This window comes from Mesoplodon densirostris, chromosome 16, assembly GCF_025265405.1.
Source record: "Mesoplodon densirostris isolate mMesDen1 chromosome 16, mMesDen1 primary haplotype, whole genome shotgun sequence".
Classification (NCBI taxonomy): domain Eukaryota; kingdom Metazoa; phylum Chordata; class Mammalia; order Artiodactyla; family Ziphiidae; genus Mesoplodon; species Mesoplodon densirostris.
The window spans coordinates 11,386,693-11,412,738 of record NC_082676.1 but is presented as its reverse complement, the minus strand read 5'-3'; the positions used below and the strand labels follow the sequence as shown (position 1 = coordinate 11,412,738).

The 26,046-nt window shown below is 55.3% G+C and overlaps 2 protein-coding genes across 3 annotated transcripts in view; one reads left to right on the top strand and one right to left on the bottom strand.

Moving 5' to 3' along the window:
• PTPN1 (protein tyrosine phosphatase non-receptor type 1) overlaps positions 1-5,604 on the top strand; it is a 68,974-nt gene extending 63,370 nt beyond the window's left edge. For both annotated transcript variants that reach the window (XM_060078354.1, XM_060078356.1), the window contains one exon: positions 2,087-5,604. In XM_060078354.1, the coding sequence (XP_059934337.1) occupies positions 2,087-2,273 (187 nt within the window). In that variant the 3' untranslated portion in view covers positions 2,274-5,604. The remainder of the gene's footprint in view (positions 1-2,086) is intronic.
• Positions 5,605-7,736: 2,132 nt separating this feature from the next.
• The window catches only part of RIPOR3 (RIPOR family member 3), a 28,379-nt gene continuing 10,069 nt past the window's right edge, over positions 7,737-26,046 (bottom strand). Inside the window, exons 4-21 of the mRNA XM_060078649.1 lie at positions 24,403-24,426; positions 24,044-24,097; positions 23,249-23,398; positions 23,014-23,077; positions 22,643-22,686; positions 22,330-22,455; positions 22,099-22,244; positions 20,226-20,355; positions 18,122-18,694; positions 14,905-15,035; positions 13,860-13,983; positions 13,185-13,320; positions 12,399-12,560; positions 11,529-11,690; positions 10,821-11,023; positions 9,465-9,548; positions 8,266-8,356; positions 7,737-7,840 (exon numbers count right to left, since the gene is read on the bottom strand). Coding sequence (XP_059934632.1) covers positions 7,737-7,840; positions 8,266-8,356; positions 9,465-9,548; positions 10,821-11,023; positions 11,529-11,690; positions 12,399-12,560; positions 13,185-13,320; positions 13,860-13,983; positions 14,905-15,035; positions 18,122-18,694; positions 20,226-20,355; positions 22,099-22,244; positions 22,330-22,455; positions 22,643-22,686; positions 23,014-23,077; positions 23,249-23,398; positions 24,044-24,097; positions 24,403-24,426 — 2,508 coding nt within the window. The remainder of the gene's footprint in view (positions 7,841-8,265; positions 8,357-9,464; positions 9,549-10,820; positions 11,024-11,528; positions 11,691-12,398; positions 12,561-13,184; positions 13,321-13,859; positions 13,984-14,904; positions 15,036-18,121; positions 18,695-20,225; positions 20,356-22,098; positions 22,245-22,329; positions 22,456-22,642; positions 22,687-23,013; positions 23,078-23,248; positions 23,399-24,043; positions 24,098-24,402; positions 24,427-26,046) is intronic.

The following is a 26,046-nucleotide window of genomic DNA, read 5'->3' as shown; positions in this document are numbered from 1 at the left end:
ATGTCGGATCTTAGTTGCCTCACCAGGGATCGAACCCGCATCCCCTGCATTGTAAGGCGGATTCTTTACCACTGGACCACCAGGGAAGTCCCCCTTTTCATGTGGTCTTGATTGAATTGATTGCCGTTTTGCTTCCTTACAGTTTGACAAAGATTACTGAGCACCTACTGATGCATGTGAAACCCCGAGATAACTAGACTGGGCCCCTGGTCTGTGTTCTAGACCACCTTACTTGGAAGGGAGCAGTAGATTGTGGTGGTGGCCCGTGGATAGGGATGTGATGGAGGTGCACGCTGAGGGGGTCAGCCTTAGAGAGGAGACACCCAACCTTCCCTGGGTGGTCAAGGAAGGCTGCCAGCAGGAGGTGGCATCATGCACAAGCTTGAAGGATGAACGGGGGTTGGCCCGAGCCTGAGGCCGTGGAGGCAGTGCCCTTGGTGCCTGCATTTTTGGAGGGCAGTTTAAGATTAGTGCACGCTTTGACCCCGCGTTTGTCTACACCTAGAAACTCAGCCAGCAGGAGTTCTCAAGCAGGTGTGCAGAGATGTACAGGTAGAGGTGTTCGTGGTGGCATTATTTGTAATGTTGAAAAGCTAGAGATGAGCTGATTGTACACCCAGGGATTAGGTAAGTTGTGCTTTCTCCCTGTGTTGGATGTTCTGCAGCTATTAAAGGATGGGATCAAGGTGTATTGTTACGGCCGCACATTGGAGTGGTCATGCCTGAGAAAGCAGGTCACACACAGTGTGTGCCCCACCGGGGCCTCTGGCTAAATGGACCTTCAAAATCTTCCCCGGGCACTTTGCTAAATGCTGGTTTCCAGGTCCCAGTCCTGACCCATGAACCTACTCCCCAGGGCCTTTCGTGCAAACTGGTCCTCATCACAGGAACACCGGGTCTGGTTCTGGGGCTCGAGAGACACTTGTCCAGCGGGGCCTCCCAGAGCAGGTGCTGAGCGAGTACGACTGTGCCCCGCTTCCCAGGGCCTCTCTTGACATTCTCAGGGTGGGCTGGCGTGCTCCCTCTGAGGGCTCGCCGAGGGCCGAGGATGAGAGGGATGGAAGCTGGCACGTGACTTGGGTCAAATTTGTGTCATTGGTCCTGTTTCTTTATTCATGAAGACAGTGGAGAGAAAGGTGCTTTTCACATTCTGTGGGTGAAGGTGGTGAGCAGGGAAGTATGGATTTGGGAAGCTGAAAGCCAGAGAATTCCAGGAAAAGAATGGAGTTGGACCAAGAACCTCTGCGCCTCTGGGCACCGGGGAGGGCGGGGAGCCCACTTGCCCACAGGCCTCAGCCCTGCGGCTGGGGCCTCACTGGGTGGGCGCCGAGAAGGGTGCTTCGTGCAGCCTCCTCCTGTCTCCTGGGGAGGAGGTGCCCCTGGGTGGTCCTGCCAGCCACGCAGGAGGCTGCTGGGGCAGCGGGGCCGTGGAGAGGCCCGTGGGAGGCAGCCGCCTCGATGGACGCAAGGGTGGGAGGGCAACGGCCCGGGAGAGGTGGGGAGGGGAGAGGCAGGGTGTGGCTGCACCCAGGCCCACAGCCTCTGCTGGCCTCTCCCGGGACAGCCCCACAGGGTGGCTCTGGCTCGCCCCCAGCAAGGTAGTCAACTGACTGCACACGGGACACCTGGGAAGCGGGCCTGCGGGCGGGACTGGCTGGGCGTGCAGTGGGGAGGGCAGAGGGTCAGCACTGCAGATGTGTGGTGTCTGCATGTCAGCAGCAACAAAGGCCTCTGTGTGTCCGCGTTGGTCAGGCCCCGGGGAGGGAGTGGAAGCCCGTGGCCGCACTGTTAACCTTCCCTGATCTGAAGGGGAACATTCTACAAGCGGCCCCAGGGGCTGTACTGCCCCTCAGACCCTTACCCAACCCTGTCACCGAGGAGTCCGCGGGTCTCTGGAACCCCACCCTGGCCCTGCTGTCGGGCCCTGGGAGGGAGGCGGTGACAGGCGGGCCTCCGGCCAGTGTCAGCATCAGCAGGCTCTGCTTCCACGTGGCTCATTTTTTCCTAGAATTCCTCCGGGAATAATAGCATCGTTGCCATTGTTTTCTCGAGTGAGTAACCCGCCTCTGCCCCCCTCATTCCTCAGCGTGAGTCAAGACACTGAAGTCAGAAGGCGGGTCGTGGGGGCAGGTCCTGCCCAGGGGGAGCCATCGCCGCCCAAGGAGGAGCAGGACCAGGCGCCGACTCACTGGAAGCCCTTCCTGGTCAACGTGTGCGTGGCCACGGTCCTCACGGCCGGCGCGTACCTCTGCTACAGGGTATGTTTTCACTGACGGACGTGCTGGCCAGACCGCGTGTACAGCAAGCCCTGGCCGCCAGCCCGGCGGTAGCGCTCAGTGCTGCGGGAGCCTCTGAGCCAGCCTCACAAGAAACAGATCAAAGGTTTTCAAAGTCTGGGACTGTGAAGGGCTAACGAGAGAGAATTGAGGATTGATGCACCGGGGTCTTAAGGAGCCCTGTGGTCCCAAGAATAGAAGAGTCTAATCTCAGGGCCTTAACCTATTCAGGAGTAAGTAGACAAAATGCCAAATACGTCTCTCTCTCTCTTTTTTTTTTTTTTTTTTGTTCATTTGTTTTTGAAAAAAAAGTAATAGAATTACAACACATTGTTGTTTTTAACCTTTATAAAAAGCAGCTTTTTGTTATTTCTGGGAAAAAAAAAAAGACTAGGCACTTACGAAACTTTCTTGTACCCTTAGGTGGTGTAACCAGATACACAATTTTTATTTGATTTCCCAGGGAAAGACTCCCACACTTTTGCGAATGTAAAGTCCTTTGGAGGAGAGGGTTTGAGGGTTTCGGACATCGTCTTGCTCAGGCGCTTCCTCTGCTGAGCGCGCACTGAGCTGGGACAGTGCCTGCGAGCTTTCCCATTTTAAGAAGAAAAACAACAAAAGGCCGTCTCTAGAAAACAGAACCCGGCTTCTGCTTTTGCTCAGGGTGTCCCGCTGGCTTCCCGTTGTCTGCTCCTCCACCGGCCCCCTCTTGTTGCAGCCGTCTTGCGCACGTCCTGCCCCCATTGCTCCATCCCCATAAACAGGGTTCCTCAGGGCCCCTGCCTCAGGGTCAGAGGTCACCACAGGGTGGCCACCGGCTTTTCACCCAGCCATTGAGATCCAGAAGGAGCAGTTTCCACTTTGCTTGGAATATAAATGCCATTTCAGTAGAAATCCACACATTAGAATGTGTTACCGTTAAAGTTACGGAGAAGAGTGAGGATTAGCCTCAAATCTCTGGTCGTGGAAATCACCTCACAAGACTTCTTTTTTTTCTTTTAATGATTTTAAATATTTTACCTCTTTCTAAGCAACCACCTTCGAGTGCATCCGATGGTTTAGCAACGTGCAGACAGCTTTTTCCTCGGGGGTGATTTTGGGAAGGGGGAGCTGTTGTAAAAAATAATAATAATAATAATAACCAAAACCCCCTTCACGGGGGCTGGAGTGGCCAGGGCGGCCGAGGTGTTGCACGCGTCCGCAGCTCTGCAGGGGCGGGGCCGGGCTCCTCTGAAAGCGTTTGGTTTCATCCTAGTTCCTGCTCGACAGCCACACACAATCTGACCCACCTCCACCCACGGTCCGCCCCTGCCCGTAGAGCCCGCAGCCGCCTAAGCAGGCAGCCGCCGTAGGCGAGGGCCGTCGGACAGCGTGGCCCGCCGCGCCCCGCCGGACGCCGGTTCTGCACTAAAGCCCCCCTCCCGGGTGGTTGGCCTCACCTCCATCCTGCTACGTTTCTCCCCCTCGCCGTCCTCTGAATACCAGACCCACAACCCATTTTTTGAGGAGGGCACAGAGGGCGCTGGGCTGGTGGCACAGAGCAAGGCGGCCTGTGCGGGTGGAGGGGCGAGCCTCGCGTGGTGCCCCCTCGGCACGTCCCTGGCAGGCGGCAAGCGACATCCTTCCCGCGGCCCTCCCTGGAGACCGTGTGTAGTGAGCCTCTCCACTCCATATTTATTTTTTAATTCTTTTCTCCTGAATGCATCCACAGTGCACTAGCGTCTTCAAAAACCAATAATGTATTAACGTTTTTTGATGTCAGCCTTGCACCAAGGGCTTTATCAAAAAGTACAATAATAAACCCTCAGGTAGCGCTGGGAACGGAGGACTTTGCCGTGAGCCTGCTGCGTCAGACCAGTACTAGGAAGGAGGACGGTTGTAAGCAGTCGTGATTTCATTGGGTAACACGAGAAGAGGTTTGCCTGTGTTTATAGAACAAGGGGATAATATATAATGAACACTTGGCTATTTAAGACACATGGCGTGAGATTACTTTGTCCCGGTTCCTCCCCTCCCCAGTTGTCTGCTCGAACCTCAATCTCAGTCACCACTCTCCCTGTGTGTTATTAGGATGCATGTACGGTCTTCTTGTGTCCCGATCAAATACCACGTGCTTGAAATCCTTAGATCTCTGCTTACTGATGCGCTCTGTGTACAAGTCCAGTCTACTTTTGCATGAGCTGAGCATTACGTGGCTCTGGTTCCTAAGACCGTTGCTGAAATAATTGCCATTCGGCAGCGGAGCGATGTCCAGTAACAGATATTTGCCTGATTCCTGGCATGACACTCTGGTGACTTCCTAGTGAGGCCCAGCCTGTCCTGGTCCAGCTGGGCCCCACTGTAACTCAGACATTCCAAGGGTATGGGAAGCCATAGTCACACCTCGCACTCTGGACATTTAGACAAGCAGGGTCCCCCCGCGACACACACACCTTTGGGATCAGCCTCCACTGTGCCAAGTTCACACTCTTCTTGAGTGGACCGTGATCTGGAACCAAGGCGACTGTTGGAAACCACACTTCTTGAAACAGCCTGGACGACGGTCCCTTCGAGTCAGCCTGCGGCCCTTTAGGTCCGGGGGCCTTGCTGAGAGAGGCGTCTGCCCCTGCCCTTGAACCCTGGGGACTGATGGTGCTCACGACTCTTCCTGCGAGGGGAACTTAAGACCTCCACATTAAGTGGCTTTTTTAACAAGAAAAAAAAAAAAAAAGGCAGCTATAGCTCACGGGCTGCTCTTTTGCCAGCATTTTCACATTTTGCCTTTCACGTGTTAGAAGCTCGTGCAGAGAAATTCTGTGGTGGGAACATTTGAGGCATCGCCCCGCAGAGCCTTGGTGAGGTGTGGATGAGACTGAGGTGCCAGGCTGTAAGCATTTTTGAGTTGGGCTTGTTTGTCTGTTATTTTAAGTCCTGTATATGTATGTAGTAGTTCGGTGTGTATATATAGTAGCATTTCAAAATGGATATACTGGTTTAACCTCCTATCCTTGGAAAACAGATGGTTCTCCATCTTGTCACACGTATGTTAGAGAAGTAGCGAGCTGCTCTGCTATATGCCTTAAGCCAATATTTACTCATCAGGTCATTATTTTTTACGATGGCCATAGAATAAACCATTTTTACAAAAATAAAAACAAAAAAAGCGAGGTGTTTTGGTATGATACCTTTTCAGGTGTGTGTATACGTGGATGCATGATGGGGGGCGGGGGGCGCGTCTCAGGGTCTTCTGTGACCTCACAGAACTGTCAAACTGTACAGTTTTCCAACTTGCCATATAAATGATGGGTTTGCATTTTAGTTGCAACAATAAAAATTTTTTTCTAAAGAACATGGCTTTGGGGTGCTTCCCATTTCTTTGCTTAATAGGCCTAAACCAGGCTGGGCAACTCCTGTTTCTTTCCATCCCTGCTGATGTGAAGCAGATGTTGTCAGTCAAGAGGGGTTATAGTTTTTCCGCATCTGAGGATTACAACGCGGCCTCCTGGAGTCGTGGGTGCCTCTGGGCTGGGGGCACTTTCCCCGCCTGGTGTTTTTACTCAGCGGTCCAGGCCTCAACCCATTTCATCAACAACAACAAAACTCACCTTTTCAAGTGTTAGGGCCCTTGGATAACTTAATGAATTTATAAAGGTTGTTTGAAGAACTGCTCAAACCTCAAGAACGTGTGTCCCTTAGCTGGCTGCCTGTAAGACACAACGGTGGCCACGTCTCAGCACCTCTGCCTAGTCACATTTGCTGTGGAACTGACGCATCAGTGGAGACTGACACTGAGAGGTAACAGTGAATTATAAACAATTCGTGTAGTCTTCCTTTTGTGTACAAAATTAAATGTAAGTCTCCCCTAAAGTGATTGACTTCTTGTTCTGAAATAATTTCAGACTTGCACAATGTTGCAGAAATACTACAAAGAATTCCCTTATATCCTTCAAGGTTTTATGACTGTTTCAAAGCTGGCTGGTGAGTAAACTGTTTATGCTGTGGCCTCTCAGCAAGATCCATGGAACCCAGAAACAAAGTCTGTGGTCATGTGGCCACACAACACCCAGCGAGGACAGTGGGGACCTGGGTGGTAGTGTCACACCCACTGTCGTCACCTCAATCGTTTTCAGATACAAAAAAAAAAAAGACATCTAAGCTTTCGTGACAAGGAGGAATGGCAATGTGGAAACAAATAACTAAATTTGTAACTGAGCAGAAGTCAGATAGGGCCCAAGGCCAGAGAAGGGCCATGTCGCCTGGTGTCTGTAAGGAGAGGGGACTCTGGGAGCCTCAGAGAGCACGTGGAGAGTCCAAGGGGCGGCCCTGCCCTGAGGCCGCCCTCCTCCACCCCTGCGTCTATGTCACCTTGGAAAGAGAGCACTGAGGGACAGCAGGGGTGGCGTCTTCCCTCAGGATATTCCAGAAAACAACCACTACCCTCCACTTTTTTCGGGTAGAGTGGAACACCAATAAAAAGATATTTTAATTGAAATTTCAGAAAACAACATGGACAAGGCAAATAAATACTGAGTTAAACCGAAAAGCACAGAATATATACAGGAAACGTAAATGAGCATGTTTAAGTTACAGAGCTTTCCAATGCCACTGTTGATACCACATCCAGACCCCAGGGTACCTCTACATTCTTAACCCAGAAACAGCCCAGGACACACTTGGGTTTTTTAATGGACTTAAATAGGAAATTAATTTTCCTTCTTTAAACATGATGTTCAGTAAAATCTTTCTTCAAACTAGCTTACGGCTTCTGAAGCAATTTATTTAATAAGCCCTAAGTTGACTTGCTTCAGAAAATGGATTCCATTCTGATGAGTGAGGTCAAAGCAAATGGCACTCAAGACACCTCGGCTGACGGCATGTTCTTGTTTCCTTTGTGCTGTTGAACCACAGTGAAAATAAGGCCCACGGTCAGCAGGCCGCCAGCGGCTCCCCTGTGGCACTTGGGCTGCAGCTCGGGCTGAGGGGGCGAACCGTGGAAACCCCGGCTCTGCCCTCCCCACAGTGACAGCTGCTGCTGTGGGGACGACCCGAGTCCTGTCCTCAGCAGGGACGCTCGGCCTGCTCGCCTCCTCGGTCCCAGTCTTCAGTGAACCAGAAGTGCTGAGCCAGCTGACCTGCTGATTCCAGGCCTCCGCCTGCCTGGCCTCAGCCCCTTCGTGGCGTGGCTGGCTGGCACTGACCCGGCTCTGGCCCCGGGGAAGGTCAGGCAGATGCTCAAAGCCAAAGGCTGACTGACTGAAGTGCAGCCCTCTGAGTGCTGTGCAGCCCCTTGTTCTGCTCCCGTACAGAAGTCCCACTTGTGCCCTGGGACTTCGTAACTGGCCCAGAGTCCGGGAGCAGCTCCGGCCAGTTCACTCTCTTGGGAGAGCGCACCGTGTACCTCCACCCGAAGCCCTCCCTGTGTTGAGGCCGGGCAGCAGCAAAAACAAAGGTGCCGGATTTGGGCTCACTAGCTGAGGCTTTTTAAAATATTGTGATTTCAACATCTGCCTCCTGGCCAAAGGCTTCGTCTCTTTGTTCTGAGCAAAGTTTGTCCATCTTCTCAAAAGCTAGCCGTCCTTTTTCACCTGAAATATTAAGGTCATCTGTCACTGGGTTGTCTCCCCACCTTGCTCTTTTCTACACTGGTGAGCCAAGGTGGCCTTAGTACTTCCAGACGCCTAGGCCTCCGGTGCTGCCGTAAAGGGCAGGGGGTGGGGAGCCTTTGGGACTGGCTCACGTGGACCCCAGGGGCTTGTCCCTTTGTCCAAGACAGAGCCCGCTGAACCTTAATCCTGCTTTGCATCTGGCTTTCATTCCCAAGGGTCGTAAACGGCCACTTCAGCCATAAAGGACACCTGCCTTGGCCAAATGCAGTCAAAGAGGTTGCTAACGGTGCCCGCCCCGTGTGCTATTTTGCGTCATCTGAGAGCTGGCTGTGGCCTCTGGCACAACCTTTCTATGGGCCCCAGCAACCCCACTGCACTTCGAAACGCTGGATGCTGTACTTTACCAAATGACAGCGTGGTTTCCCGGGCTGCCGCGCGCACGGCCTCCAGGTCAGACTGGCACAGGCGGGCAATCTGATCAATGCTTTCGATGCCCTGTTGGAGGTTGGGGGAAAGGGGGACCATTAGGGGGCATTTTAAGAAACAGGCACCCACTTTTATAAACCCTGCAGGACCAGCCCTAGCACGGTCTCTGTGGCTTCAGCCCCTCTCTTCTCTGAAGGCTTCCAGGTTTCTCCTGTGGCCTCAGGTTCATCGAAGTGCCACTGGCAGCATCTCATGTTTTCAATCCTGACACCTTCGGAAAGGCCCGTGTTGGAAATGAGAAGACCTGCTTTCCCCTGGACCCTTCTACCCCGTCTGCTTCTCCCAACCCTGCCCTCCAGGTCAGACCAGGAGAGGAGGTCTGACCTGGTTCAGGCACAGCTGACCACCGGATCACCTCCAGGGCCAAGGACCAGAGTGCACTTTAGCTCCCCCTAGTGGGCACCCTAACACTCACTGGTTATTTGATTATAAGCAGATGGTCCTTGTAGAATTCCCTGTCGGTTCATTCCAGAATGAATTTAGTCTGTATTGGACCATTTTTCATCTAGCAGAATGGCAGTGATTTTTTTTTAATAAGGGTTACAAACGAAGATGAGATTGAGGTAAAACGGGCATCCCCTCCTGTCTGCTTTCGGGAGTGTAAATGGGTGTGTTGTATCACGAGTTTCAAAAACATTTATCAATGCATTCTCTGGCCCTGGGATAACACTAAGTCTAGCCTAAGGAAGTAATTCAGAATTCCATATAAATTTTAAAAGCTTTATGCACAGAGATGCTCAAGAAGTAGAATGGATAATTTTTGCGTTTCTGTATGTTTACACTTTTTTTTCCTACAATGAGCTTATTGTGCTTTTAGAACATTTTTCATTGAGGATATTAAACCATATAATCCAAGAGCTCAAAAGTGAGTCTCTGGGGCCACCTGCTTGTTCACACCGAGCCACAGCAAACGGGCACTGTTTCCGAGGGACCTCTGCCACCAGAGCTTCTGCTGCTGGAGCTGGTGGCTGTTCCTCTACAACCAGCTCTTTACGGTGCTTCTGCATTGGCAGTGGTTTTCTTCTGGTCCCAGTGGAATCATTTTGAAATGAACTAACTTCAGCATTAACCACAAGCCAGCTTCTCTCTATCCCCACCAAGGACGGGTTAAACTCACCCTGAGATGTTTTAGTGCCAGGCACGCAGCTTCCTGGAGTTTTGCATCGTTCTCGGTCAGGGCGTTAGTGTAGAAGAGCAAAGCCTAGGAAATAAGGTTGCTGTGAACGGGGGGCTGGTGAGAGCAAAGTCCACGGTGCCCACGGCTCATCCCCCGAATGCTGACAGCACGTGTGCACAGTGTCGAGTTGTAGGCTACAGCATTCAGTTTATCTAAAAACGCTGGTCCCTGGGCTGAGGGTCACGACGTAAGAAAACTCTTTTTCTCTAGTACTGTTTACAAAATGTGTTCCGAAACTGCCATCTAGATAAAATGCTGAATCAGAGGGCTTCCCTGGTGGTGCAGTGGTTGAGAGGCCACCTGCCAATGCAGGGGACACGAGTTCGTGCCCCGGTCCGGGAAGATCCCACATGCCGCGGAGCGGCTGGGCCCGTGAGCCATGGTCGCTGAGCCTGCGCGTCCGGAGCCTGTGCTCCGCAACGGAAGAGGCCACAACAGGGAGAGGCCCGTGTACCACAAAAAAAAAAAAAAAAAAAAAAAAAAAGCTGAATCAGAGAAATCCGCTGTCCAGCGGGGACAGCAGAAGAAGTGAACACACAGAGGGAGCCTCGGTGAGGCTGCTGCCTTGGCCAGAAGGAAAAGCATCTCTTCCCTTCCTCACTCTTCTCCAGTCACAGCTCTGACCCCGCCCCATCAGTCACATGACCATGGCCAAGTGGGTTCAGCTGGAAAAGAAAGCTGGCAATTGCTTTGCGAAATTGTTTTAAGGGCTATTAAGCACAGGAGAGGGGCCAGTGGGGATGTGCCTGGCACTTGGGTGAGCCTGAGACCGAGGCCCCAGTATTGCCCTTCTCCCACCACGGGGTCTGGTACCCGAAATCTAGAAGAGTCACAGGTGTTCAGGAACCTAAAAGGCAGAGGGGTCCAATCCCTTGGTTTTCAAGTGAACCGAGCACAACGAACCAGCCAGCCACACACATTAGTTGAAAGTAAATGAGGATGACTGTCAGAATTCTAAGAAAGAGACATTCTACGTGCAGGTGACATCTCAGAGACCAAGTAGATAAGGTGCTTTAGAAACACTGAGCTGAATGAGATGGTGAGCACGTGGCATGCTGCTAACCATCGATCGCCTGGCAACGCCAGCTCCCTCCCCAGGGCTGGCTGGCTGCTGCCATTGTTGAGGGCGTGCAGAAGGCTGTGTTCATGTCTGGAGCATCTCTAAGTCAACATACCGGCCACAGATGCAGCCCCCAGTCACTCACTGCTCCCTTTTTCCGAGAGGAAGCTTACCTCCCTCCACCTCCCCCCAGCTCACACACCTGCAGCCAGAGGCTGCCACCTCCCACACCGTACCTTTTCCCGAAAGCTCTTGTTCCTGGCTGCACTGGCCAAGCGAGCACTGGCCGCCCTGCACACCCGTGGGGTCCCGTCCAGCTGGAGCAGCGCCCAGGCCCTCAACGTCTGGGGCAGGGGCTGGAGCTGGCCCAGCCGCTTCCCCTGCAGCTTCCTGACTGTCTTGGCCTGGCCCACGCACTGCAGCTCCTCGAAGAGTGTTACTACAAGAGACAGAAAAAGGTGGCCCGGGGTCCCCTCTGATTGCGCCGGGCTGGACAGCTGTGGCTCGTGCATTAGCCGGGGAGAAGCAAATCCCAGGACAAGCCCGTGTGGTCACCAAGGCCCAGTCTGGATTGGTCTCAAAGGGGGCCTCCTGGAATCTCCAGGAAGGCTTTCTAGCAAGGGATCAAATACACCCTGAAAATGAATAAAACCCAGGTCCATACTTCAGGGACTCCGGCCAGCCCAGCAATAGCCCTCCTGTCCAGTTCTGACCTCTGCTCTGTGCTTTGTAAAGCCTCCTGCCCTGGGAGCTCATTTCTACGTGGGCTGAAGGTAGAATCTAATTAAATCTGGTTCTCGAAAGAACAGCTGGAGGAGAAAGGCACAGTGATTCTGAAACACTGGCTTCCCAGAACCAAGCCGAGACAGAGGTCTCCACGATGGACGCTCCTTTGTCGTCAGTGTGTTGCTTTGAGGCTACGTGCCCCCCGCCCCAGCCCCTACCTTCCTTGGTGAGCTGAGCGAAGTGCTTCTCCAGGTCGGAGACACTCTGCCTCCGCAGGTAGCTGTGAAACTGGAACCAGGTGATGGTCTGTTCTTCAGGGAGCCCGGCTCCAGGCAGCAGCCCGCCGCAGCTGACCACCTGCTCCAGGAACCTGCGGCACACTGGCGACACACAGACAAGGCGTGAGGGGAGACCGAGGCCCCGCCCCCTTGGCGCCGCTCAGCCGGCCACAGCCGGGTCACTTTAAAGGCTCTCTGATGGCGTGTGGGTGGGTATCGCTCCCTGCTCCTGCGCGGGGCGTGCTCCAGCTGAGGCCCACAGGCCCGAGTTGGGAGTCTTGCGGTGCATCCATGTGCCCTGGGCCCCACCCGCCCCTCAATCTGAATCACAGAGCCGGGGCCTGGGAATATGCAGGTGGTTAGAACTGCTTAAGGCCCAGAGCCACTGCCTGGAGTATGACTGTCACCCTTCAGTTGTCAACAGAGAAAAGTGCTGCAGCTCTGCATTCTGGAAAAGGGTCCAGCCAAGATTCAAGACACCGCTATGGGGCAGGTAAAGTCCTGCCTACCTTCCCATAAAGGTTCCTTCTCAACCGCTCTAAGGTTCTGGTGGAAGCCATGGAATCAGTCCCCAGAAAGGTGCACGAGCCCCCTAACGTTTGCAGCTTCCCGGCTTCACAGACTCCTCCCTCCTCTCCCCAGGAAAAGGAGATGCCTTGTTGTCAAGCTCAGGAAGGCCTCCACTTCATGCCGAGAAGGCGTTCGCAGAGGTGGAGACGGGGCTACAAGGAGGCCTGCCGAGGCAATGCTGAAGGCCCCAGAGGATCCACAAAGCATTTCTGAGCGGGGTGGGGACAGGCAGGGGGCTACCTATTTCCAGTTGTCCCGGGTATTTCCCTCTGACTCTGTGCAGGAACGTCTTCTTGAGCTGGTCCAGCAGCACCGTGCCAGGGCAGGACAGGACCGCGCCGGGCTCCGTGCAGCCCCTCCACAGCTTCAGGCACCCCTTCCTCCGCGTGGCCTGCGGGATGACTGAAAGCCCAGGCTCAGAAGCCTGACTGGCGGTGGGGAACAGCAGGCAGTGAGGAAGCCCAGAGATGTCCTTCCACTAGGCCCTGAGAGGCCGGGGAGGCGAGGGATGGCCTGGCCTAACGCAGAGTCCCTTTCCCACGTCCCAGTGTGACCCGCAGAGACAAGCAGCTTCGGCTGTGAGCACCGCATCTGGGTCACCCCCTGCAGCCCTCACGACAACCCTGGGGCTGTCACCAGCCTCTCCTTATGGACAAGGGAAGTCCCACGGAGGGGAAAGAGGCAGAAGTGGGGTCACAGCTACTGTCTGACCGCACACTGTGTGCCTCGAATGTGTCCTGGGGTTCCTTCACTGGCACCTACCCAGCGGCCTCCCCTATACAGATGGGGAAGCTGAGGCTCAGAGAAGTGAGTTGTTCGCCCAGAGTCACACAGCTGACCAAGGCTAGCGGGCCTCCCTTCCCACCCCACAGTGTGTGTCTGATCCCAGCCACTGCCCCCACTCATGTCCCCTGGGCTCCATGTAACGCTGGGTGTTGGGAAGGGAGAGGAGGCGCCCTGGGCTCTCATCCTCACCACTTCCTGCCACGCGCACGGGCAGCCCATGGAGGGAGGGCAGGTACTTACTCTCTTCAATGGATGTCGCCTTGCTGACCTTCTCAAAATCAAGCACAGAAAGCGTCTCCAGAATCTGTTTTTGCTGTGCAGCTTCTTCCAGAAGGCATTCCTGGACCATCTTTGACAAATTAGGAGAGTCCAGTTTCTGGGAAGCAACACATGATGCTCCAAGTTAGCACAGAACATGCCCTCTGAGGCCAACCACCATGACTGTGGCGCCCACCTGCCCCATGCCCATCCTTTCTTCTATCCCGATGGTAGCTCCCTGACTGTCATCTGGGGATTCCTCGTTTGCCAAAGGGGTAAAGACGATAAGATGCAGGCTGGAGCTGCCAGGAGCCACCTTTGCCACCGGAAGGAGCCAGCCTGCCAGAAAGTGAAGCCAACCAACACAGGAAAGCAGAGCTGAGAGAGGGAAAGACTCAGTCATGATGACGTTCGAAACCCTGCATCCAGCTGGGCCTGAAGCCCACCTCTGGGCCTTTCAATTCTACAAGCCAAAAAATTTCCTTTCGGCTGAGCCAGTTTGGATTGGAGTTCTGGCATCTGCCACTGAAAGAGACACAACCACTGCCTTCGGTATAGGGCTTGGGCTGTCTAAGGACCCCATGACTATTCACCAGCACCACCACCATCACCCCCGCTTTGAACCTGCCACCCCACCCTCCCCCATTCCTCACCCACCTGCAGCAGCACTTTGCAGATTCGGAGGTGAACCGTGAGCAGCACATCCAGCTCTGGGGCACCAGCCGTGAGCTCCCTGGATGACGCTTTCAGTGATGGCGGTGGAGGTGGAGTCCTGTCCTTTCTGAGTTGAATTGAGAAGAACTGGGTGACCGTTCGGTTAACAGTTCAGCTCCCTCCAAAGGTAGAGGAAACCCTCCCTCTCTGGAGAGCTCTGATCAGGGAGGCCAACTCCAGGTCCCAGGGAGATGGAGTTAAACTGAGGAGAAAACTAAGAGAAAACGAGAAGCAGCAAAAAGTAGCAACAACTCAAAACAGGTGCTGGGATGGCATTGGGGGCCCTCCCGCACCTTGCAGGGCGTGCAATCTGCAGCAGAAGCCTAAGGTTCCAACTAATTCCTAGCTCTGTGACTCTGGATAAGTCAGCCTCCCCTAGTCTCAGTTTACTCATCTGTAAAGTGGGGGCAGGAACCCCAAGCTCGGGGCCGTGAGGGGTGAGTGAGACACAAGCGTACCCAGCACTGTGTCTGCTCCGGGCAGGGGCTGAGCCTGAGCCCTGAGGGGGGTGGAGATGCCACACCCTCCCCATGGGATCGTGAGAAGAGAGGAGAAATGTGGCCTGTTCACACGCTTCTGTGCTGCTGAGCTTTGGGTGCAGGAGAAGCGCTCAGACCAGTGCGAGTGGGCAGGTGGGAGCTGCTTCACCGAGAACGCAGTTGGTGTCGCAGGTGAGGGCGGGCGGTTGTGCAGAAGGAACAGGGAGCGGGGTCGCCTGGGCGATTGCTCCGCAGAGGTCAGAGGTCCTACTGAGTGCGCTATTGTTATTTTTTAAGATTTAAAAAAAAAAAAAAAAAAGCCCATCGCTCGGAGCAGAAGGCTAAGGGCCAGGCTGAGGTATCCTCGTTCACTCAGTGGTCACCGAGGACCTGCTCTGTGCGGGGCGAGGCCAGGGCCACAATAAAGAAAACAGACATCAGGGCAGGGCTGTGGAAGACCCCGGCCCCGAGGCTGGTCACCAGGGCCGCGCTGGGACGGGCGCACTCACCGGGGACCCTGGGAGCCCCCAAACAGGGCCAGCTCGTGTGGGGCGATGTGGGCGCTGAGGAAGGAGAAGCTCTCCAGGATGTACTCCATCAGGCTCTCGGCGGACGCGTGCTCCCGGCGGGCTCCGCGGGGCTGCGGACGGACGGACGGACAGCCGGAACTCAGGGCAGCCCGGCCACCCGCCCAGCACACCCACCCTAACGGCGTCCTGGTCACTGTCCCTCAGCAGGGCTGCCATCCCCTGCGTCAGGGACGGGCAAAGGGACGCGTCCCCGAGGTCCCTCCCGAATGGCCTGTGACAAGGTCTGGCATGACAGCTGGAAGGAGGGCAGATCTGAAGAAACTCACCGGTCACTAACACCCACAGGGACAGGGCAAGTGACAGGAGAGAGCTGGAGGGCAGGGCCCGCCCCCAAGAGGGCACCTGCCGCCCGGAGTGTGAGGCCTGAGGTTGCCAGATTGTTCAGTTTTCCAAGAAAAAGTGGAAATCTAGACTTTGTGGGGAGCTGCCCAGTTTTTAAACATCGACAACTCATTCCAAATTATTTTTTAAATACGGCGTGGGTCAGGCCAAACAACTCCCAACAACCCAGGCCAGAGGCTGCTAGGCGAGCCTCTGGGTTCCAGGTGTCTCCTCTCCCGGGGAGACGTGGAAGGAGAGGAGTTTCAAGGCAGCCCCTGACCGGGGGAGGCGGCAGGAGGGGGTATCAAGTCGTCAGAGCCTCCCAGTGGCAGGTCTGCTGCGGCGGATTCCCATCCCCAGGGGCCTCGTCTCACACAAAGTGCACCGAACGCATAGCCCAAGTAGACGCTGCCCCAAGAGCCAGAAATGGGCTCCTGAAAGTTGAGCCCAAAGAGAAAACCTTGAGCAACAGAGAAGAATAAGACCAGTTGCAGAGATTTCCTTGCCCAATAGAAAAAATAATAATATATATATACATATATACACACACGCGCACGCACGCACAGGCGCATGCGCACACACACAGTCAGTTCTTGTTATTCACGGTAGTTACGGTGTGTAAAGTCACCTGACCTCTGGATTTGAAACTGAACCATTGCTCCCAGGGGAGATGCAGAGGCGTGAGCCTCTGGTCAACATTTTCATCAACCCATCAATACGTAACCTTGTTTTCTGTGTGTCTGCTTAAAGACGTCTTATTTAATATAGACACTGTACCGCTGATACACTAAACCCAAGGTCAGTGGCATTTTAACTCACGCCTGAACACAGCTTATCCAACACACACATTTCCTCCATAAGGCACATCAGGAACACTGGCCAGCACCTCAGCCTGGCACCTGGGCGCTGTTTCGAACAGCGAAATCACCAGAAGTAAGTACAGAAATGTGGAAACCGTAGCACTAAATATTCGGTGAAAAGGACACTTGGGTACAGTATGAGCTGAGAAAAGAAGGAAGAGCGTCATCTCCTTCAGCCTCAGCTGGGAACTTGCACATCAGGTGACTCCAATTATCTGCCCCTTTGCACGTGCCTCTGAATGACCACGAAAGCATCACGAGCACGTTTTAGCAAGTAGATGAATTCGCAAAAACAGAATCTGTAAATAGTGAGAATTAACTGCGTGTATATAAATATATATACACACGTATAAAATTAAATCCTCGGGCTTCCCTGGTGGCGCAGTGGTTGAGAATCTGCCTGCCAATGCAGGGGACACGGGTTCGAGCCCTGGTCTGGGAGGATCCCACATCCCGCGGAGCAGCTGGGCCCGTGAGCCGCAACTACTGAGCCTGCATGTCTGGAGCCTGTGCTCCGCAACAAGAGAGGCCGCGACAGTGAGAGGCCCGCGCACCGCGATGAAGAGTGGCCACCGCTCGCCGCAACTAGAGAAAGCGCTCGCACAGCAACGAAGACCCAACACAGCCAAAAATAAATAAATAAATTTAAAATTTAAAAATAAATAAAATTAAATTAAATCCTCATTAAATCCTCACATACACACATGTATATAAATAGGTGTATTTATACACCTATACCTATGTGTATAATTTCTCTTGAAAAAGTCAAACTAAACACCATAGCCTATAATCATCTGTATTGTTCTAACTTGGTTTGCCCAAAAAAAAAAAAAAAAAAAAGTTCCTCAAAGATGTTTAAAATTATTGTCCTATTGCGGTATTACTTTAGGTTGTTTATGCAAAGTGTATTTTTCAAAATACAAGTATGTGACAGAAGCTGCGTGCGTGCCGACCCGAATGGCTCTACATACTAACGCCGCTAAGAAATACAAAAAGGGTGACGTTACTTCTTACATTTTTTTCTTGAAATTTTCTGGCAGGTCCTTTTTAAAGACCACAGCAGTGGTAAACAGCGAACGTGTTTTTAAAGTTACTAGATATAAAGTGAAAAATTAAACTTTCACCTGTGCTGAACTGTAATGTTGGGGGTGGGGTCAGAGCTGGAATAACCGAAACGAATTTTGAAGAGAGCTGTTAAACTATTTCAGTGCCAGTGAACTGAACACATAGGACAGTGGTTCCATAAAGTAATTGATGTATGGGGACTTCCTGGAGGTCCGGTTAGGACTCCGTGCTTCCATTGCAGGGGTCACGGGTTCGATCCCTGGTTGGGGAACTAAGATCCCACGAGCCTTGGGGCACGGCCAAAAAGAAAATTGATGTCTAAGTAGGGGCTGTATGTATATATGCTGTATATATGTGCCGTATGTATATATATATAAGTATACATTTTAGCTTACGTACATCTGTATATGTAAACCAAAAAAACAGAATCATCTGCCCAGGCCAGCACCTCTGAGAGCCCTCCAAGGACAGCCCCTGGCGTGGGCCCTGTGGAGAAGTCTTGGTGGGGGGTGTGTGGCTGTGAGGGGCCTCCCACAGTGCCCGCTCTGACCCTGAGAATGCCCCAAATTGGGGATCTTAAAGCTGAGCCGCAGCCCCACCCATCCAGGTCAGAAGATGTGAGATGGGGCTGGGATCTGGCCTGACGTGGAGCAAGTTATCCACTATGAGCCCCGACTTCCTCTTATAATCCTCCTCCCAGCTCGTTGAGCGCCATTGTTACACCCACTGGACTGATGAACAGACTGAGGCCCAGAGAGGAGACATCGCCCACCTGGGTTACACGGGGGTGAGGCCAGGATGCTGGCCCAGGCTCCCTGCCCCAGAATCTCACTCCCAGTTGTCACACCATCAGCAAAGCAGGGCTTCCGCCCAGCAAAGAGTAAACGTACCTTCAGCCGGTCCCTGAAGCTGAGGACCTGGTACTCCAGCTCCCGGAGCTGGGGCGGGGCAGGGTCCATGGACCTCAGTAAATCCAGGACATCCTGCAGGGGCCTCTCGAGGGGCACCCCGGGCCCATCCACTCCATCCTCAGTTTCTGCTTCATCGTGGCCTTCCTGGCCTCCGGGGATCACGTGGTTGCGGAAGGGGGAGCCCCGTGGCAGGTCGAGGCTATCTACTCCCAAATTTCTCCACCCAGGCTGCTCCACAAACGAGCCTTCCGCCAGGTGGAACACCTCTGGCAGGAGGCCCAGGGGTGGGGGGTCCTCCTGGACCCCCTCTTCAATGGAGGTGTTGGGGCCAATGGCCAAGGGCAGGAAGCCCACGTCCGAGGTGGATGCTGTTGTGCTGGTCTCAGTGTCTCGGGGGTCCTCGGAGCTAAAGGAGTCCATCTCAGGCAGCTCCTGACTCCGGCTCCGCAGGCCAGGCCCCCGAAGGTCACCGTCGGACAGGCAGCTGAGGATGGAGGTGGCCCTCGGCCTGTCCAGCAGCAAGGCTTGCTGTGCTGGCTGCTGCAGGACAGACTGGAGAGGGGGAGGCAGGAGCAGCCTCACCAGCCGCCCCAGGGATCACAGCAAGGCCCCCAGAGGGCTTCCCCCACAGACCCTTGCTCTGCATACCCACATTCTCAGGATGACAGGTCCACCAAGGTGACGGGCAGCCTGGAAGTGCTGATAAGAGCCTGGCACCTCTCTGCCCTTACCCCTCATCACCCCTCTGATGCACCCCTTTCCAGCCCCCGTCTCTGAGGCAGACCTCATTTAACCGTCACCACACCTCCCTGAGGGTGGGCACTGGCTCATCCTCAGGCCACACAGGCGAGGATCAAAGTGAGAGTTTTAATCCAGGCAAGCTGACATAACCCGAACCCCTCCCCCTCACCAACCAGCCCAATAATAATGGTTGATGTTCCGACAGCACCATCTGTTTTTGCCAGGCATTTTTGTAAGCACTCCTCATTAACTAAGTCACTTAACCCTTACAAAGCCCCATCAGGGCGGTGCTGTTGTTCTCATTTCTCTGATACGGAAATTGAAGTCCAGAGAGGTTGAATGACTTGCCCAAGGTCACACAGCAGATGAAAGGCACAGACAGAATTTGGACCCCAGGCCATCTGGCTCCAGAGCCCATGCTCTTAACCATAGGTGACTTTTTAACCAAAGAACACTGGGACCACCCTGGCCAGACAATCACGTTTCCTCTAAATGCACAAGTTGCCCAGCTCATGTAAAGCTGCCTTCCCCACCTAAGGTCCAGAGGCGGGAGACAGGTTCATCCAGCTCAGCATCACCCTCCCTCTGGGCTTGAGAGAATGTCCTTGTTTTTGTCTCTGTCCCTGGACCCTCACTGGGGCACCTGCTTTGGGAAGATACTTGAACACATGCAGGATGACGTGTGTGCCAGGTTATTTACAGCCCCATCGTTGGTAACAGCAAATAACTGAACCTCAATATCTTGTTAAATAAAGTGCGATTTTTAGCCAAATGTGGAATGCTGCATGGTGCAAACAAAGAATGAGGAGCGCTCTGGGAATGACAGTGTCCAGTACATCACTAGGTTAAGGGCTGCTGTGGGAGAAAGGCTGGGGAAGATGCATCTGCTCCCAGACGGCACGGAGTATCTCTGGAGGAATATGGAGGAAGGTGACAAGAGTAGTCAGTGCTAAAGAGGGGACCCAGGTCCCTGGAGGCCACAGGAAAGAGATATTTTACTGTACAGGATGTCAAGGTATTACCTACTGGAAACCCATACTAAAGGGTAAAACAGACTGGAGGCCAAGGTCATGGCTGGGGTGGTAGAACCATCCAGAGAACCCCATCCCAGGCATCCAGAAGAACCAGCCAAGCCCAGAACCAAGTCCAGAGGCCCCAGAATGGAGGAGTTGGCTGCGAGAAAGAAGAAGTACAGAAAAACACCCAGGATAACCCCCAAACAAGGGAGGCCAAGCCCAAAGCTTGCTGCTCAGCCCAGCCCCACGTGCTGGCCCCTGGGGAGTCCCCCCCACCCCCGATCCCAGCTCGACCATGGCATCCCTGTCCGGTGAGGCTCACTCACCAGGTAGTATCTCTCCCGGAAGCTGGGGGTGCTCGGGGGTGTCCAGTTGTACAAGAAGCCCTTCCTGCTGCCCACGGAGAACTTGCCCGTGGGGCTGGGCGACACCAGGAAGCTCTCGGTATCAAACGGGCTGGAGGAGAGCAGAGGCCAGGGTGTCATCGATGGCTGGAGGACACTGGAGCACAGACAGGACCCAGGAGATGGAGGCTCGGGGAGGGGCAGGCACAGCCGAGGGACTCCAAATCCACGTTCTCAACCCTTCTAGCAACGTCTCTCAGAGGCCCGCTGCCCTGAGCGCCCTTAGCCAGATGGTCACTCGGCCACCACACAGGTGAATGACAGCCCCCTTTAGAGCCCTTTCGAGAAGCTCAGCAGACCAGAGGTGGACACTCAGCTCTGCCGTCTCCTGGGTTAGCCACGTCACTGCCCCCCTCAGATTCCTCATCGGGCAGGGGTCGCCAGTCACGGTCACAGGGAAGGCTGCAGATCCACGGTGAGGAAGGGATGCGTCAGCCCGGCCCTCGCCTGCCCTTGGAGCAGGCAGGCATGGGTCAGCCCTCCCTGCCTCCTGCCTCCCTGCACACAGGCCTAGCTCGCAACATCTGGGGCCCAGCCCGGCCACGAGGGCCTGAGGCTCAGAGGCACTGCCTGGACACCTTTCCTGCCTGCCCAGGGCAGCTGCGGGCCAGCGGGACACCTGGGTCCTTGGACTTGCCCGGCTTGGGGCTGCATGGCACTGGGCCACCCCCTGCCCCGTACACTTGAGAGGCGCGCTCAGCCCCGCTAAACAGATGAAGACACTGAAGCTGGGGTGTCACTTGTCCAAATTCACCCAGCTCACCGGAGAGAGAGCAGTGGCTCCAGTGACCCCGGCGCGGACCCCACCCCAGGGAGGAAGGAGAGACTGGCCCCAACTGGTCCCAAGAAGCACCAGAGTAGAGGAAGTGCGTCTCAGCCCCTTTGCTCCTGCAGCACCTGCCCTGGGGAATGAGGAGAAGGGAATTTCCTCGAAACCCAAGGTTTCATTTGGGAGAAAGAGCTCTGCTACCAAAAACAAAACCTGTGGAAACCACCAGCGATCACTGAAATGGCATGCACGGTGGAGAGCCCCACCTGGGCAGGGGTCGTTCTCACGCGTGTCCCCCATCCATGGGGCTGTGGGCTGTGGCCCAGGGAGGACTCAAGGTGACCGCTCGGCGTTATGCCTGATGGGTGGCAGGGGTCAGCAGGGAATGAGGTGGGCACAGCAAAGCCAGTCCTCCTGGGCAGAGGCAGGCTTCTTCCGGGAGCCCAGCCCAGGAGGCTGCTGGAAAGGGTCCTGGCCAGCCCAGGTCTTTATTTTATTTAATTTATTTTTTTAAATATTTATTTATTTGGCTGCATTGGGTCGCAGTTGCGGCATGCAGGCTCTTAGCTGCAGCATGCGGACTCTTAGCTGCGGCATGCGGGATCTTAGCTGCGGCATGCGGGCTCTTAGCTGCAGCATGTGGGATCTTTTTCCCTGACCAGGGGTCCAACCGGGGCCCCCTGTATTGGGAGCATGGAGTCTTAACTAATGGACCACCAGGGAAGTCCCCAGCCAGGTCTTTAACAGCCACTGGGTCAAAAGTGAGAAGGGAATCAAAGCTCAGAGGGGCGGGGGCGGTGGGGTGGGCAGGGCTGCAGGGAAGGGTCTGGGCCCCAGCCTGTCTGGGGGGCAGGATGAGGGCAGGGCTGCCCAAGGTGGATGCTAGGGCGTGGTCAGGCCACCAGGGGGAGCCGGCGAGCCCCCTCCCCCCCCACCTCGCCCCCTCCTCTCTGGGTGGGAGTTTGGGGCCGGCCTCCCGTCTGGGCAGCGGGCCCCGGGCAGGGGGAGGCGGCTACCCCGACTCACTTCCACAGCACCTCCAGCTGCAGCTTGATGGTGCCCAGCTCTGTGATGTCCACCACGATGACCTGCGGCCGGGTTGTGAAGAAGTCGGTGATGTCGCAGGTCACTGTGCCCACCGCCAGGGAGCTCAGGCCCCGAAGCTCTGTCACCTGGGGGGATGGGGAGTTGTGGGTGGTGTCGGAGCCAAGCCCCCCACCCCGTTGCGCCCCGACCCCGCCCCTAAGCCCCACCCACCTTGATCTCGAAGTTCTCGTGCAGGGTGGGGATGAAGGCCTTCTCCTCCTCGTCCCAGGTCTGGCTGTCGTCAGACTCGATCCGGCCCCTCAGCTTCCAGCGCTGGCGGCCCAGGCGCAGGAGCACCTGTGGGCCAGACCCACGGAGGGAGGGGTCAGCCGCCCCCCTTGCCCCCTGCCTGGGGGCCCTCCCTGCCAACCGGCGCGGGGCGGGGACAGAAACCCAGCTGGGGCCCTGGTTGCCAGCAGCGCCCAACCCCCAAAGGCCTGGTGGGGAGCCCTGAGGACTGATCCCGCCCGGAGCGTGGCTGTACCTCATACTGGTCTCCCGGACAGAGGCGTGCGTAGCCCACCAAGCCTGGAACACAGAGACGGGCTAATCTCTTCGCCACTCTCCTGTGTCCCGGCCCCATGGGTCACAGGCCCTCACACGGGGAGCCCCCCCATCACAGGGTGGGTATCAGCTTGGGGGGTGGGGGGCCATCATGATGACAGTGGACAGGCCTGGGCCCTCACTTTCAACTCAGGGGATAGGACTTGCCCGAGGTCACAAGTCACAGGAGTGGAAACGAGGGCTGGGCCTGGACCCCCGGGATCCTGACCAACCCTCCGCACAAGCCCCAGGGTCCCGGAGAAGGCCTCTACACCGGCCCCTGCCCAGCCACTCTCAGCCCTGTTCGGTTACCTTTCATCCTGACGTGGAACTCGCCCAGGTGAACCTCCAGGGCCCCCTCGATGAGCCACATGTCCTGCAAAGCCCCACACAAGGTGGCTCACCGCCTGCCCCCCGGGCTCGGCCACGGGGGACGCACAGACCCTGCCAGACAGAGGCCCCCGGGCAGAGAGAGAGGCCTCCTCAGGGCCCAGGGAGCCCCAAGACCGGCCCGCCCCTCGCGGCGCTGCCCGCCACCTCCGCCCACCTCGGTGCACTCCTGCAGGCTGCGGCCCAGCTCTTGCAGGCTCTCTCGGGAGGCGCGGCTCGGCGGGCACTGGGAGAAGGCCCGCTGCATGTTGGAGGCGCCGTCGCGCAGGCGGCACTGGATGCAGTAGCCTTCGTAAAGCTCCTCCACCTGCGGGGCGCACGGGCCAGTGGGCGCGGCCCACGCCGAGGGGCGGGGCCCGGGCCCCGGCCTGCCAGTCACTCGCCCCTGAGCTGCCGACCCCACCCCGGCGGTCCCACCCCCCCGCAGAATGTGCGCCCGCGGGGCAAGGACCACGTCTGCCTCGTCCGCTCCGCATCCCCAGCACCTGGCAGACGCTGGCACCCAGCGGGTGCACAGTAAAAACCAGTGAACTGGGCGGGTGGGTGCATCGCTTCCCCTCTCCCCGCCCGATTTTTCATTTGTGAAACAGGGAAGGTGGGTTTGTGATATTCTGTCCACCCGCTGGGCTCCTGGGGCAGTAGAGCAAGCTCATGGGAGAGTTTGCAGAATATAAAGCTTAAGGCACTTGCTGTGCGACCCTGGGCCAATCCTTGTCCCTCTCTGGGCCTCTACAATCCCATCTGTATGATCGGGTGGTGGGACTCAACATTCCCAGCCCTCTAACCCCAACCCCCTAACCCCATCTCAGGGCTCAGCCCCTGCAGGCCCTGCTCCTCCTCGGCTCTCTCCAGCCACCTGGCACCCAGAGAACCTCCCTCCAGCCCCCGCCCCCCAACTGCCAACCCAGCAGAGGCCCAGCAAGCCGAGAGACACCCCCGAAGCCAGGCTGACCTTGCTGATGTGAAACTCCATCTTCCGAATGTGCCTTTCCACAGAGCGTGTTTGCTTCTCCCAGAAGAAGAGAAGATGCTTCAAAAGTAGCCTGCCCACACTCCCCCCCGAGCCCCTGCCACCCTCCTCCAGGTACTGACACAGAGCTGCGCTCAACGCCAGGCCAGCCCCTCACCATCCCTAAAGAAGGCGTATCGCTGAGCCTCAGTTTCCCCACTTGTAAAGTGGGGAGGAAACCCAAGTATTCCTCCCACGGGACGGCCAGGAGGATGGAACGCAAGCGAAGATGTTATTCTCATCCAGCCAGGCCCAGCCACGGCCCACCTTGCTTACCACGTGCAGACAGGAGTTTCCCTCACCTTGTCCAGGTCATAATAGAAAGCCTGCAGGGGAGGAGAGGAAGGAGGGAGTCAGGACTCCAGTGCTCCTCCAAGACCCATGAGGCTACATCCCAGGGGCGCCTGAGCTCAGAGGACAAAAAGCCAGCGGCCACTCCGTCCTCTGAGGCCTGCAGTCAGCAAGCTGTGGTCCAGGCCAAGCAAGAAGAATGAGTAAACACATGGGCTTTGGGTGAGGCAACTCTAGGCCTGACTCTATTTGCCAGCTGTGTGTCCCAGGCAAGTTTCTCTACCTCTCTGAGCCTCCATTTCCTTAGGTAAAGTGGGGTACCAACAGCACCCACCCCACAGGGTAGTTATGAAGGGTAAAGGACGGTGTAAACTCAACAAGAGGGGAACCAGTGCAATTTGATTATTTAAGGGGTGACTTCAGCCATGACCAGAGGAATTGAGAGTGGGGAGAGGCAGCCAGCACCACCCAGGAGTTCAGGTCTAAGGAAACTGCAAATCCAGACTGGTCCATCCGGATTTGCAGGGGGCCACGGTGTAGCCAATGAAAAGAATATATTGTCGGGGTGGGGGAATCTTTGTACAAAGGGCCAGATAGTAAATATTGCAGGCTTTGCAGACCATATGGTTTCTGCTGTTGGAGCATGAAAGCAGCCACAGGCAATATGTAAATGATGGGTGTGGGCTGTGTTCGGATAAACTTTATGTCCAAAACAGGCTCTGCTTTGCCCACGTGGGTTATAGGCACTATATCTGTGCCTGGACGAACTTCCACAAGGTTGACGATCCACTAAGGAGAAGGACTAAGATGTGGGAGGGTACGTAAGTTGTGATTTCATTTTTGTAAGACAACTGTTAACCAAACCACTCTATATGCACAATCTGTATATTTCCATGATTATGTGACCAGGGAGGAAAATACGGAAAGATAAAGACTAGATTGTCCTCAAGGGCTAAACACGGTGGGACAGAGAAGATTGCGGACGGGGGCCAGTCGAGCAAGAAGGAAAAGATGGATTAACCCCCTGCCAACGTCTGTTTTCCTACGTATGCATTTATGTGACATTGTACGTGTAGGATTATGAAATTAAAACTCTATGTGAGGGGACTTCCCTAGTGGTCTAGTGGTTAAGACTCCGCGCTCCCCATGCAGGGGGCCCCGGTTCAATTCCTGGTCAGGGAACTAGATCCCTGCATGCATGCCGTAACTAAGAATTTGCATGCCTCAACTAAGAGATCCCTAGTGCTGCAACTAAGACCTGGCGCAGGCAAAATAAATAAATATTTTTTAAAAACACACACACAAAAAAACTCTATGCAAGAAATTAAGAAATAGGAAAGTTCCCAAGGCTTTGGAAAGAAAAGTAACTGCACAGCAACTTCTCAGAAACTGAGAACCGGACCCCAGGTGCATCGTCCCTCTGGGTGGCCCCAGTGCAGCTGTTGCCCCTTCCCTGCCTCAGTGTGCCCACCTATGAAATGGGAGTAGCTAACACATACAGACCTTTACACAAACCTTGCGTTCCTTAGAGTTACTTCTAGAACAGAGAGAGAGAGAGAGAGACCGGAGGATGTGAGAACAGCCACACCCACAAGAGAGGGAGGCTCGGCAAGTGCTCGGAAGGGCCGGGAACCAGGCAGCGCCTCCTTCCGCCT